Source organism: Lissotriton helveticus, chromosome 9 (genome assembly GCF_964261635.1).
Source record: "Lissotriton helveticus chromosome 9, aLisHel1.1, whole genome shotgun sequence".
Classification (NCBI taxonomy): Eukaryota; Metazoa; Chordata; class Amphibia; order Caudata; family Salamandridae; genus Lissotriton; species Lissotriton helveticus.
In genome coordinates this window covers 275,088,412-275,102,949 of record NC_136070.1, presented here as the reverse complement: position 1 = coordinate 275,102,949, position 14,538 = coordinate 275,088,412, and the positions used below count along the sequence as shown (strand labels likewise).

The window sequence follows — 14,538 nt, the reverse complement described above, 5'->3', positions numbered from 1 at the left end:
TCTTTATGTGGTTCTCTGTATCCTTGCTTCTGGGATAGACTGATCAATGGTATCCTATGGGAGTACTGAACTGCAGTTATTCTTTAATCCAATAGTTCTAACAGAAGTGCATGTCCTTTAAAGTGTCAGCTGAGTGAATTTATTACCCATTTTATATATTTGTTTATCAATGCACTACTTGGCTTTTGGTGTTCTCATGTAATAGTGACCTGTATGTATTCCATCCTGGATAGAGGTGCATCCAACCAGTCTTGATGAAGAACCTGTGCTAGATTTCATTGGGGTCAAAACGTTGCCATTTTTTTATTTTGGCTTGGAAACCAGTTGGACTATTAAATATTAGACTTGGAGTGTTATTTATTCTCAGCCTATGACGGTGCTGTACATTTCAACCAACATTCTGCTGCCCTTTTACTTTTCATTGATTACCATTGTCACAATTCACATGCAAAGCCTCATTCTTTCACTTGCAGCATCATACTTTTTTCTGCAAAGCCCTATAGAACTTTGTCAATTTTGACCATACCCTTGTGTGTTTGTTCATGATTATTCCTCAGTATAAGATCTTTCATAGATTTACAATCTTGAATCATTCCCCTCTGCAAAGAAGGAGTTCTCCGGTCTAACTAGAAAGTGAAATCAATACAGTATTATACACAGTCTAACGAGCTAGAAAACCTGCAATTTAGTGTACTATACACAACATTTAAAAAGAACCAAACTTCCATCTGACTGCAGCATCATGAAAAACATTTCCCTCAGAGGCTACCATACTAAGAATTTTCTACTGTACGTTGTGTGATGAGAGTTCACCTGAGCTCTGCTCAGTTTACTTCACAAAAAACCTAATTCTCCCGTATTAGATCTTTCATATATTTACTGGTTGAAATATTCCCCGTCATCAGGCTGGGGATCCCTCGATAAATAACAGTACGCAGTGTTAAACTGGCCTTAGGCCTCAACAAGAGTGTTGTTTTAGAGCACATCCACCTCACCAGCTTCACTACTCTCTTTAGTGTCTACAATAGCTCATATTTCTACAGCACATCGTGTAAGAGGGAGTCCGAGGCACAACTATGCTCTAACCTTTCAGTGATTTTAATCTTTTACTTTTTCTGGTCTACGCAGACATAACCAGACCTACATTCAGCTTTTAGGTGAGTGTAAGTTGTTTTCAGGGAAACGTTCTATTTAATTGCACCAGGAAGATCTTTTCGGCTACCAGCCGTCCCCATGGCTGTCAGAGAGAAGAAATCTCTTTTCCGTGCCTTCACTACTTGGGATAAGAAAAAAGTTTATACTGAGGACCCATGTGAGCAATGTATTTATTGTCTTTATCCTACATACAATCATTTGCTCTGAGACAATTTGTAGTACCTTTCCACCAAGGACCCTAAAGGACAGAGAAGGGAAATTGACACTATGTGCTAGAGAAGAAAATGTACCTCCTGATAAGGGGATGCCTCCTCATCAAGAGGCGATTCTGTGAAAAGTGCTTCTCCAAGCACTTCTACAATAGTGAGCAAAAAAGGGAGCAAGTGGACTTTCGTGAGTTGAACTTTCAATCTAAAGAGCCTGCAGCCATCTCCCCACACACAAAGAAGGAAAGTTTCTCAGAGAAATGCTCCAAACTTAAAGCTCACAAGTCTGTGCCTAAAAAATCAAAACCATCTGGGCCTTCAGTGTGACTTTTAATCTCTGTTGGCCCTGTCGACAACCCTACTAGGGTCCCTTATAACATCATTGTTGACAATGATGTATACAACCACTTTGAAGACCGGACCATCGTTGATTTGATTGATTTGATTTATCTATTTCTAAAGCGCACGAATGCCCGGAGGCGTCTTGGCGCTATGACATGTCCGTAGTCCTGAACTGGTCTTAGGTTTATGCAGTGAACAACCATGTTTTAATTTGCTTTCTGAACAAGTCCAAAGAAGGGCTGTTTTTTTCCTCCTCGAACTCGCCCTCTTCTGCAGTGGCGTCTTGGTACTGCTGGTACTCGGACACCAGGTCGTTCATGTTGCTCTCCGCCTCGGTGAACTCCATCTCGTCCATGCCCTCGCCGGTGTACCAGTGGAGGAAAGCCTTGCGGCAGAACATGGCGGTGAACTGCTCGGAGATGCGCTTGAAGAGCTCCTGGAGGGCTGTGCTGTTGCCGATGAATGTGGCAGCCATCTTGAGGCCCCGGGGCGGGATGTCGCACACTGCGGTCTTCACGTTGTTTGGAATCCACTCCACGAAGTAGCTGCTGTTCTTATTCTGAACATTGAGCATCTGCTCGTCCACTTCTTTCATGGACATGCGGCCTCGGAAGATTGCGGCCACGGTGAGGTAGCGGCCGTGGCGGGGGTCGCAGGCTGCCATTATGTTCTTTGAATCAAACATCTGCTGTGTCAGCTCTGGCACAGTCAGGGCACGGTACTGCTGGCTGCCGCGGCTGGTGAGGGGGGCAAAGCCGGGCATGAAGAAATGCAGACGGGGAAAGGGCACCATGTTGACAGCCAACTTGCGGAGGTCAGCATTGAGCTGGCCGGGGAACATAGACATAGACATCGTTGACATAGAGAGCTTCATCATTCACACCACGAATGTCGTTACTACTGTTTTACTACTGATGATGACCCTTCCAATGACAACCTTGACATCAATACCGCCGACAACCACATTGTTGATCAGTTGTTTTCCTCAGCACTCACTTTTTCACCTATTCAAGTGACCATGAGTTTCCCTACGCAAATTCCCGACTCTAATTTGAAGGGAAATATAGTGACCAAGATACCATAGAGACTGCTTACAGCCCCACACAGCTAGATGTCTGCAATGTATCAGAATTTGAACAGAATGTCTTAGATGAGAACAACGCTAATCAGGAGTATGATTACCAGCCACAGAATTTTAGGGCCACATCATCCTTGACAACCCTATAAACATCATTATGGCTATGTGAAATCTGAGATTTGTCAAGTACTTGTGTTTCTAACAAAAATGTAACAGATGATTGAAACCTTTCATAGACTTCTTTCTCAGCAACCTGCATGGCAACCCATGTCTGCCCCTTACTCCACCACTGCCACTCCCTCTGGGTCTTCCTTCTCTACCACCACTGCCTCCCATGCCACCTCCACACCCTACATCTCAAAGAATCCAACCTCCAACTACAGTAACACTGACGCTAGTGCCACTTACTTCGCTGGGAGACAATGGTTCTTCTGAATCCTCTTAATCAGATTTGGAGCAAGAAGGCAAATGTTTCGTGATGAAGGTCCCGACAAATGTGTAGACCACATGACACCCATAGAAGGTGATGAAACCTCTGTTCTACCAGAATCTTCTCCAAACGAGGTAGCCCATTTCCCTAAATTAATGGAGAGCGTGGCTATAAAATTCAACCTGCCTCTGACCTTCAGCAGTGCTTGCTGTATGAATTTTACGGAACAACTACATAAAGCTGTGAAGTCTTTTCCTACTCTAGCGTTCGCGGCTAATGGAATGTTGAAAAACCATTGCTCCTCACCACCCAGACAGGGACGGGGGATGCATTAACAATTTGGGCGGTAGATACGCTTCCATGGTGGCTATGTCAATCAAGGGCACAAATGCCTTTGGGCTGCTAGGTCTCTATGGCCTCCGGGTATGGTATGATCTCACTAGTAATTGACCTCATACAGGAGGATAAGCGAGACATGGCTAAAAACATTGCTGGAGAAGGTGCAACAATGTCAGCTGCTGTGATTGATGCAGCTAGGGACGTATCCAATGCAGGTTTTTGCCAGTTGATGTGAGATGCTGTTTCGAGAAGACATGATTGGCTGCAGTTCACTCCTTTCCAGCCTGAAGTATTAGAACACATTTTAGGCATGCAGTTCAATGCAGCTACCTTATTTGGGAAGCATGTTGATGTAACTTTGAAGAATATGGAAACAGATACTGATGCAGCAAAATCTCTGGGATCTCATCAGTATCACAGGGAAATGCCATGCCTTTTCATGGCTCAAAAACCTCTGACCTAAAGAGAGGGTTTCCACCAATACGGAGGACAAAACGGCCCATATTACCATACAAGACAACCTAGAAGCTACCAGGGTTATACATCCAGCAGAAACATACAAAACTATGGCAAGTCTTCTGGACGAAAATGGAATGCCTTCCAGTTCCGCTCCACGGACAAACAAAAATGTGTCTGACTTCTCGCAGTTGCCCATGCTTCCCTTTTTTACCCCTGCATGGCAGTCCATGAAAGTCGATCTCTGGGTGAGACGGATTGTTCAGTCAGGACTTACCTTATAGTTTCTTCAGAAAAGTCATGACTTCCCACCAGGAAGAAACATCATTTTCATTTGAGGGAGCTGCAACTGAAAATTCTCGTTCTCCTAAATGGAGCAATCCAAGCGGTTCCAAAAAGCCCAGAGGAATCCATGATTCCACTCTGGATTCTTCCTAGTGAAAAAGAAGACTGATCAGTGGAGACTTATGGTGTATCTCCAGGAACTCAACAGGTCTTTTAGAAAACAGACCGTCTGTACGATAGCATTCCGAGACGCTCTCCTGATGGTTCTGAAGAATTTGTACTTGACATCCATGATTTCTAGGATGTATATTTTCACATCCCAATAGACTGGAAGCAGGTCTTCACTTTGCAGTGGTGGGCAATACTACCAATTCAAGGTGCTCCCTTTCAAGCTCAAGTCAGCACTGCAAATTTACATCAAGTGCTTTGTGCCGGTTGCTGCTTACCTCTGAGGACAGGGTCACCAAGTATATCCATACTTTGACGACTGGATTGGCAAACCTCGGTCAAAGGAAAAAACAAATGCTTTGACGGTCGCCTGCTTAACTCTCTTTTACAGACTAGGATTTGTACTGAACATCGACAAGTCATTCCGAGAACCTCACAGAAAGTTGCAGTTCGTGGAAGCGATATTGGACACACAAATGTGAAAGGCTTTCTCCTCGGCGGAAAAGGTAAGAAAACTTCAGTCCATAGTAAACACGTTCTCTGTCAAACAGATGGTCAAAATCAGACAATGCACATTCCTGTTGGGCCTGATGTCTTCATGCATAGTACTTAACTTTATTACAGGCTTGGATGGGGTCGATCCTCCAAGAACTGAACTTCCAATGGAATCAAGGTCATGGCGAGTGGATGACACGGGTTACGTTACAAGACATTGAAAACTAGCCCTAAATGGTGGCAGATTCCTAGGAACCTCATCGCAGGACTTCATTCCATTCTTCACTGGATACAGTGGTGCTAATAGCAGATGCTGTTTTGAAAGGCAGGGGAGCAGACATGCAGGATTTCTCGACCAAAGACCTGTGGTTAGATGTGGAATGGAAGTTCTACATAAACATCCAGGAGCTCTGAGCCGTAAGACTGGGTCTCCAAGCATTTCTCCATAGGTTGGCAAGTCAAGCAATCCTCATAAGAGCAAACACCCAGCATCAATATTTTATGTCACCAAAGAAGACTGAGGTCCCGGCCTTTGTCGGAAGAAGCGTAGTTATTGTGGGACTTGGCCATCTCCCATCACATGGACATTTGGTGGAGCATCTTCCTGAATGGCAAAATGATCAAGCTGACGCACTCAGTCGAACATAATCTTGTGCCACGAAAGGGACCTCCACGAAGACCAAGTGAATTACATCTTCCACAAATTGGGTCAAACGAGTGCTGCATTTGTTTTCCATGCGATACAACAAGAAATGCCAGTAATACACCAGCAGGTTTCTAGCAACAAGTTCTAAGGGCAATCCCTTTTCAATCAGACGGTTTGCGTTGTTGCCTACGCCTTTCTACGGTTTTATCTAACCCTCAGGGTCAAGAGGAAAGCTAAGACCAACCATTGTACCCTGATAATCATTAGCCCAGTGTTGCGAGTACTGGTTTGTGGAGCTCCTAAACATCTCAACACACCCTTCAGGACCATTTCAGATTCATCCCAAACTACTCTCCAGGCACAACTGAGATATTCTGCATCACAACTTTTAGTCATTAAACCTAACAGCATGGTACCAGATGACCTAGAGTATGGTCATCTTGATTTCTCAGCAGAATTTAGAAATATTCTGGCACTAAACAGAGTACAGGCTACCACATGAACATACAATTTCAAAAGTAAACATTTTTGTGCCGGATGCAACACCAACGGATTCAATCCCATAACAATAAATACATCTGTATCTGCTAATTCTGGCAAAGAACTATTTGAAATATTCCTTAATAAGAGTTCATCTGACAGCAGTGTCACAGTTCTGAAGAATAGAAGACAATTCAGCCACGTTTTTTTCCACAGAGAATCATAAAGAAATATATGAAGGAACTTTTCAGAGGCTTCCTCCCGTTATGGTGCCCACTAGCACCCTGGGAATTAAATACCGCCAGAGGCAACTCGTGTTGCCTCTGTCCAAACCCACCCATAAAACACATTTCAGAATTTATTTATTTAATTTATTCAAAGTTTTATATAGCGCGAACAAGATCCTTACAGATATCAGAGCGCTTCACAAAGACAGGGTAGGGGCAGTAGGGGTGAACAGAGATAATGGGTACTGGCACAATGCGTATGGTAGTCAATAACATGGCGGGATAATAGTAACATACATAAAACATATCAATATACAATCAGGTAAACAAGTAATATAAGACGGTACAAGTCATTGATCCCACTATAGAGGTGCACCTTGGGTGTGTGGATGGGTTATACCAAAGTCTTAGTGAAGCGAGAACACTGAGTGGGGGCATCTGGAGAGTGACTCAGCGTGAGTCATATATTGATAGTGACAACATCAAGTTAGAGGTAAAGTGCCAGAGGACAAGGTGAACAGTGATACAAAGCAATGCAGAGTCTCGGATACAGTACCACTCATGTTCAGGAGATCTTGGCAAGAAGGATGGTTTTCACCTCTTTCTTGAAGAGTGCAGTGGAGGAGATCAGCCTAGTTTCAGGCGGGAGCGCGTTCCAAATCCTGGGTGCCATTCCAGAGAAGGAGCGTTTGTATGTTTTCTCTTTCCGGAATCTACGCGGTTTCAGGAGTAGGTTTTTTGTACTTCTATTGGACCTCGAACCTCCTGAGATAGACAACTTTTGAGCGAGGTAGTTGGGTGCATTGTGGTGCACGGCCGCGTGTGTCATAACTGCAATTTTTAGCTGTATTCTGGCTTCAAAAGGCAGCCATTTTAGAGACTTTAAGTCTGGGGATATATGCGAATGTTTTCTTGAGCCAGTGATGAGTCTTGCTGCAGCGTTCAGGGAGGCTCTTAAGGGTGCAGTTGTGGATAGCGGGAGTCCGCTGAGGGCCACAATTCCGTAGTCTATTCGAGGGATGACTAGAGATTGTACAGCAGTTTGGAAGTCTTTGGCAGGGAGGAAGGGTTTAATTTTCCTCAAAGTGTTGATTTGGAAATTAGCTGCTTTTGTGGCTTTGCTAACGTGCTGCTGCATGTTGAGCTTGGCGTCGAGTGTGATGCCTAGGGATTTCGCCGAGTCCACAATGGTAGGTTGGACATTGAGTGCTGTTAGGTTATTGAGCCATGTTTGGGTGATGGATATTTTCGCCGGGGGTGAGATGAGTAGGAACTCGGTTTTCAGAGCATTTAGTTTGAGGTGATTATCTGCCAGCCAAGATTGAGTGTTAATAAGCGTGGAGTTCAGATGTTTGATATCTTCCGGGGATTGTAGCTTTAGGTAGAGTTGTGTGTCGTCGGCGTACATATGGAATTGGACATTGGAAGCTTGGAGCAAGGTGGCGAGCGGTTCCATGACGAGGTTGAACAGTGTGGGGGAGAGGGAGGATCCTTGTGGAACACCTAGATCTGCAGGCACAGGTGTGGATAGCACATTGTCGATCTTGAACTTCTGTGACCGGTTGTGAAGGAAGGACGAAAACCATTTGAGAACAGTTCCCGATAGTCCCATTCTAGTGCTTAGCAGCTCCAGCAAGTTCTCATGTTTGACCGTGTCAAATGCTGACGAGAGGTCAAGAAGGATGAGGAGGCAGGACTCATTACGATCAAGAATTTGGAGGGCGTCATCAATTATGTGTGTCATAGCTGTTTCCGTGCTATGTTTCGCTCGGAAGCCTGATTGATGAGGGTTGAGGAGGTCAAATTGGTCAATGTGTTTAGTTAGTTGTAGTTGGACACATTTTTCCAGCAGTTTGGCCAGGGTGGGGATATTGGTGATGGGCCGGTAATTGTTTAGGTCAGACGGATCAGCTGTAGGTTTCTTGAGTATAAGCGTGACTTGCCCCACCTTGAGGGAGTCCGGAATGAGGCCTTGTTGCAGGGAGCTGTTGATGATTTTGGTCCAGAGAGGGAGGAGCAAGGGGATGAAGTCTTTTACAGCATTAGCAGGTAGAGGGTCAGTGAGGTGATTAGAGGGCTTCAAGGTGCAGAGCAGTTTGCGTATTGCTTCTTCCGAGTAGGTATCGAAATGCAGCCAAGATGCCTTGTTTTTAGGTTGAGTGTAAGACATTCTGGTGGCGTTGGGGAATCGACTTACATCCATGATGAGGTCATTTCTTATGTTGTCAGTCTTTAGCTTAAAGAAAGCAGAGAAGGCTTCACAGTGTGGGATGTCGCTTGTTGTGCTGTTTGATTGTAGTGGTTGAGTCTTTGTTTGGGTCTTGATTAGTTCGAACAACTTTTTTGGCCTGTTTTTTGCTTGGTCCAGCTGGCGGCTAAAGAAGTCCGCCTTTGTGCGCTTTATTTTCCTGAAGTAGGCGTTTCTCTTGTTCTTAAGCCTTTTGAGGTGTAGTGCTGAAGGGTCCGATCTCCAGGTGCGTTCTGCCATTCGCATAGAGCGCCTGTCGTCATTGAGTCTATCATCATACCAGGGGTTAGAGGTTTTGGTGGAGACTCTCTTCAGTTGCAGTGGGGCGACTTCATTGACTTCATTGAATTCTTTCTAGGAAATCTTTGGTCCTTATTTAAGGGCGACAAGTAGGAGAAATACATGGATTTACTGTAAGAGAACTCTACCTTTGTTTAACTAAGGACAGAATGATCTTAAGAGCCAATCCCAAGTTCATTCCCAAAGTCTCTACTGACTTTAATCTCAATGTAACACATTATTCTGCTGTTCTTCTTTCCAAATCCCATAACATTATCCAAGAGGTAATTGCATTTGCTTGATGTACGCGGGTGCATCAAGTCTTACAAAGACAGAAGGAAATATACTCGCTCTACTGACCAATTGTTTGTGTCCTTTGGCCATCCAAGAATAGGCTGTCCCCTTTCGAAACAGGGAACAGCACACTGTTATCAGCATGCATCTCCTTTGGTTACAACAATGCTAAGCATCCACTCCAGAGGCGAGTGAAGGTGCATTCCACCAGAAGCATGGGTGTGACTGCAGCACTCTACGCAAGTGTGCCTTTGCAAGACATTTGCCGTGCAACTACCTAGAAAAGCAGGCACACATTCATGATGCACTACGGCCTTCATGTGAATGCAGAAGCAGACTCTGTGGTGTGAAAGGCTGTTCTTCATAACCTGATTCAGTAAAGGTGAGCCTGCTTCCTGCAGTTCTTTTATTTATTATGATTGTCATGTACTGCTAATCTGATTCAAGCATATGATTATACGAAAGATCAAATGCTGGAGAAGAAATGAGTTACCTGTGTCTCCAGGTTTCCAGCATTTGTATCTTTAATATAGTGAAATGTGACCCTACTCCTTTCACACGTGTGCTATGAAATCTGAGCTGTAATGGCCTCTGGAGGGAGTAGGATAGTTGACACTTCCACTTCATTGCCTGAAGTTCGGGGTGCTTCAAATGAGGTGGATGTGCTACTAAACAAACATGGTCGTTGAGTCCTATGGCTGTTTTAACACAGTTTACTGCTATTTATGTTTACTGGGCATTCTGACCCTGACTGCGGGCAAAGATTTAAGCATATGAATATATGAAAAATACCAACGCTTGCGACCTGGAGTTACTGGTGAGTAACTAATTTCACTTTCAACTACTTGGATTATCACTAGACTTACTCTCTTATAAGTCCATCTTTTATCATCAATTGACTACAATCTAACTGAGCATCATGTCGGCAACCTCTTAAAGAATAAAAGAAAGTCCTCTTTCGGCTTGTGGTACTTGTGGGAAGATATGGCTACATTCAAAGAATCCCTACAATGATTTCATCCATTACCTACACCCTTCTCACAAAGTAAAGGATTCCAAAACGTTATTCAAAGACCTTAAAGACCGAGTATGCCGACTATTCATTTGGCTTTAGAAAGTCGAGGAGAAGGAAATCCCACTTTCTGGGGACAAATGTCACTGAGGGTACTTCAGAATCTACCAAGACCCTCACAAAAGATACCAATCAGAAGGCCAACTCTCCAAACGTTGGATATCACAAGGACCCCCCCCCCCCCCTCCTACAAGAAGATTCAAAAGGTTAAACCAGAGCAAAGCCTGTTATCTGAGCTCTCTCAATAAATGCAGAAGAGACATGTTTTCTCAGCACAAACAAGACCCAAGACCAGAGGCTTCAACATCAAAGGGCTCTTCAAATGTAGAAAACTATCGACTGTTTCTCAGTCGTCAACGGTTCCATCAATAGTACTATCTGTCTGGTAAATCGTCGACGAAAACCACTTTGAAGAGCTAAGTGTTGCTCATGTCATTAGCAATAACGTTGATGACAGAAATCACGACAGCGATTTTTTTTTGTGATTTATTTTTTTCCCTTTTCCCCATCAATGATCACCTTGTCAACAGTCGCTTCCACTTCACCATTGACGATACTTTCAATGGCACAGTCGATGAGAATGAAACCACTTAATATCACAAAAAGGCATTACTATGTCATTGATACCAGAACAGATCTCGCCCAGTAAGGTGTCACTTTTACCACAGCCATTTATTGGATATGGAAGATTCAGATGATGTCAAATTTGGCCCGGCCTACAGTCCAACGGATCTTCATGTTAAATGCCAGAAGGAAGATGATGAATATATGGAAGGTAAGTATTTTCCTTCTTAGGCAGCCACAAAAGAAATAAGCAAGATTAGTAGCCTATTTAATATCTATTCTAGAAGAGTATAAGCGTTTTGAGCAAGAAAGTCAAAATGAGGAGTCAATGCAAGTCTCAAGGACTTTGATTGAATACCTGAGGTTTATGTTGGAGGACTATTCCAGACGTTTCCGAGAGACTTCAAAAGCCACGTCGCCAAAGCAACCATTCTTATAGCCATATTGACCAGTTGTACAACTTCCAACCACACGTACTTGCTCTTCATTTCCAAGTCCTAGATCACAACCATCACAAACTCTGCAATCACGCCACAAAACCACCAGCCTGCAAAGAAACCTAATCTGATAGTGAAAGGGAAGAAGGTGAAGTACTTCATAATCGGGACGTAGACATAGAATGGGATGACTACCTAACTCCTGTTTCTCCACCTACTGCTCTGTATCCAGCTGATTCACCACTAAATGACATTGATGGCTTCCATTGCAAAAAACTGCAAAAAACACAGTTGATGGACAGAATGTAGAACAATGTCATTGATGGCTTCCAGGCATATTTTTAGAAAGAGCACCCAAGAGTTTTGGCTTACCAATCTCAGTCAAACAATCAGATTGCTTTCTGTATAATTCTAAAGAAATTTCTCGGACGTCCTATATCTGCTGCAGAACAGGTATTGCCTTATCTACTACATCTGTCATAGGTAGGCCTTTCTCATAAATCTGTTAACGTGCATTTAGCAGCAATATCATGTTTTAGATCTACCAGTAACCATCCTTGTGGTCAAATAGGATTGTCCAGGAGTTCTTAAGAGGCCTTTTTAAAGCTGCTCCCCCCCACCTCCCACCCCCTCTTGTTGAAGTGTCCTCAAACCCCTTGGAAATTAAATACAACCCTATCATAATTGATAAAGATCTTTTGAACAAATACATAGAAGAACTTGTTTATCTTTCCTGGAAATTGGCATTATTGTTGGGATTAACATCGACAAGAAGAGTAAGTGAAATTAAAGCTTTCACCATCAAAGAAGCAGATATGAAGTTGAGATGATCAGGTCATATTAAGGAGAAATTCCGGATTCATTCTGAAAGTTCGGTCAGAATTTCACTTGAATGAACCTGTACTTTTGAAGACATTCTTCAGAAATTCTAAAGATGTAGTAGAAATAGCACTTCATACACTTGATGTTAAAGGATGCTTTAAATTGTATATGTATAGAAATAACTTTATAAAGACAGATCAACTGCTAGTAGCAAGTGGCACTCCTCATAAAGGTTTTGCCATTTCAAAACAAAGCATAGCGCACTGGAATTTGGCACCCATAGTGTTCTACCATTATAAAGCAGAAAATACCCTAAGACTCTTTGGAGGGAAAAGTGAAAGTGCATTCTACAAGGAGTGTTTTCACTTCTACTGCTTTGTTTTTTGGAATGCCTTTACAAGACATCTGCAGAGCAGCAACGTATAAGAATAGGCACATAGTTACTCAGCATTCAGCATTACTGTTGCATTACTGTGCCTGATGAGGCAGTTGGACATGCAATGTTGCATAATTTTTTCCAATAGGCCAGCTTCATTTTAATCTATTGCACCCAGCATGGATGCGTAATCTATACTACTATTATAAAGCAAGAACTTTGAACCTTTGAGGCGGGTAAACTCGGGAACCACAGCGCCAATCCACACACCCGATACATCATTGTAATCGTCAGGATGTGCAGATGGACATAGGCTATATAAACTATACAAATATGCGTTATTTACAAAATGTACCTTAAAAAAAGAAGTAGTCCCTTCGAAGTAGCGCCGGCTGCGTGCTGACGTCAGGAGCGCGGGGAGGAGCGGCGTCCAGGAGCGGCGGACATGGCGCGGGGGAGGAGCGGTGAGGACAGGCGGGAGGAGCGGTGACGAGCGGCGTGGAGCGGTGAACTGAGGAGCGCGGGTGAGGAGCGGCGGCTGAGGTAAGGCTCCGGGGGACCCACGGACAATGTCGGGGCAGGCGGGGGTCGGGGCAGGCGGGGGACGGGGCGGGCGAGGGCCCGGGCTGCTGGACAATGTCGGGGCGGGCTGGGTCCCGGGCTGCTGGACAATGTCGGGGCGGGCGGGGGTCGGGGAAGCCTGATTGCTCCCGGACAAGGTCGGGACGGGCTGCTAGTAGTAGTAATAATAATGATGAAATATTGTTTGACTGCTTACTATTCTTATTCAAGCATGTAAAACTCTGAAAGATCTAATACTGAAGAAGAAAAAAGTTACTTACCTGTAATTGAAGTTTTGCTATATTGGTATTTTTCATAGGTTCTTTTGGGACTCCACTCCCTCCCCTCGAAGGCTCACTCATCTATGTGTTTTATTACTCTTTACATTGGTGTTAGAAAATCTGACGTATGGAAGCCACTGAGGAATGTGGTTATCATTGTGCTACAGTTTGGTTCTTTTTAAATAGTGTCAATAGGATACGAACATTGATGTTTCCTAGCCCTTACAGGCCCTTACACTATACTTATTTCTAGTTATACTGAGGAACACTCCCATTTATATGTCGGGGAGGGTCGATTAAATCATGTGAATTTTGGAAGGTAACAATACTGGAGAATTACATTTACAGGTTTGAAACTTTTTTTTCCTGTATTTGGGGAAGCATTAATTCCATAAATGGTTGGCATGTTTTTGGTGATTCATTCTCAGGGGAAATCGTGATTGACCTTCAATTAAATTGAGTATTTATGAATGAAACCTCAGAACCACTGTTTTGCTATTAATTAATCACCCATGGTTCAATGGTACACTGGGTTGTATCCCATTCTTAGATCCCAAGCCCCTGTTGCCCCAGCCCTCAATAAATCTCAGGTCCATCCCATTAATTCCCAATATCAAGCTGCCAAAGGGTGTGGAGGCTCACCAGGGGATGGTCGGGGTCCATAAAAGTGAATGTGCGATTGACCTTCAATTAAATTGAGTATTTATGAATGAAACCTCAGAACCACTGTTTTGCTATTAATTAATCACCCATGGTTCAATGGTACACTGGGTTGTATCCCATTCTTAGATCCCAAGCCCCTCTTGCCCCAGCCCTCAATAAATCTCAGGTCCATCCCATTAATTCCCAATATCAAGCTGCCAAAGGGTGTGGAGGCTCACCAGGGGATGGTCGGGGTCCATAAAAGTGAATGTGCGCCCTCCACTATGAATTGTATTGAAAGTTTAGATTTCTCTTTGAACAATTGGATCTGTCTTGAATAGTAGTTGTCCATTTTTACCAGCCTTTAGCCCCCCCAGTTTGCCAGTAATGCACATTTACTATGCCTTCCATCCCATGAGATCATTTTTTCAGCCACCTTTTGGAGCTCATTGCCTAGTTGTTTTGAAGCCTTTTGTAGCTTAGAAATGTAATTATTTTGGTCTGTCCTCTCCCTAGCTTATTTGCCCTTACATTTCCACAGCTTAGCTAATTAACACTTTAATCTAAAAGTAAGCATGTTAATTTTATATCATGTGTTTGCATAGTTTGCTTCGATGTCTTTAAAGATGTATTGCAGTGTAACTTTGTCATTGAT

General features: G+C 43.6%; 2 protein-coding genes across 2 annotated transcripts in view; one reads left to right on the top strand and one right to left on the bottom strand.

Moving 5' to 3' along the window:
* SPTLC2 (serine palmitoyltransferase long chain base subunit 2) overlaps positions 1-14,538 on the top strand; it is a 340,212-nt gene that overhangs the window by 210,997 nt on the left and 114,677 nt on the right. The window lies entirely within an intron of this gene.
* Positions 1,888-2,565, bottom strand: LOC144782547 (tubulin beta chain-like). The gene has a single exon (XM_078661941.1). It carries the CDS (start codon positions 2,563-2,565, stop codon positions 1,888-1,890), a length of 678 nt encoding a protein of 225 aa, XP_078518067.1.

Bases quoted from the DNA above. Each gene is read 5' to 3' on its own strand.
- LOC144782547 (XM_078661941.1), bottom strand. From the start codon at position 2,565: ATGTCAACGATGTCTATGTCTATGTTCCCCGGCCAGCTCAATGCTGAC.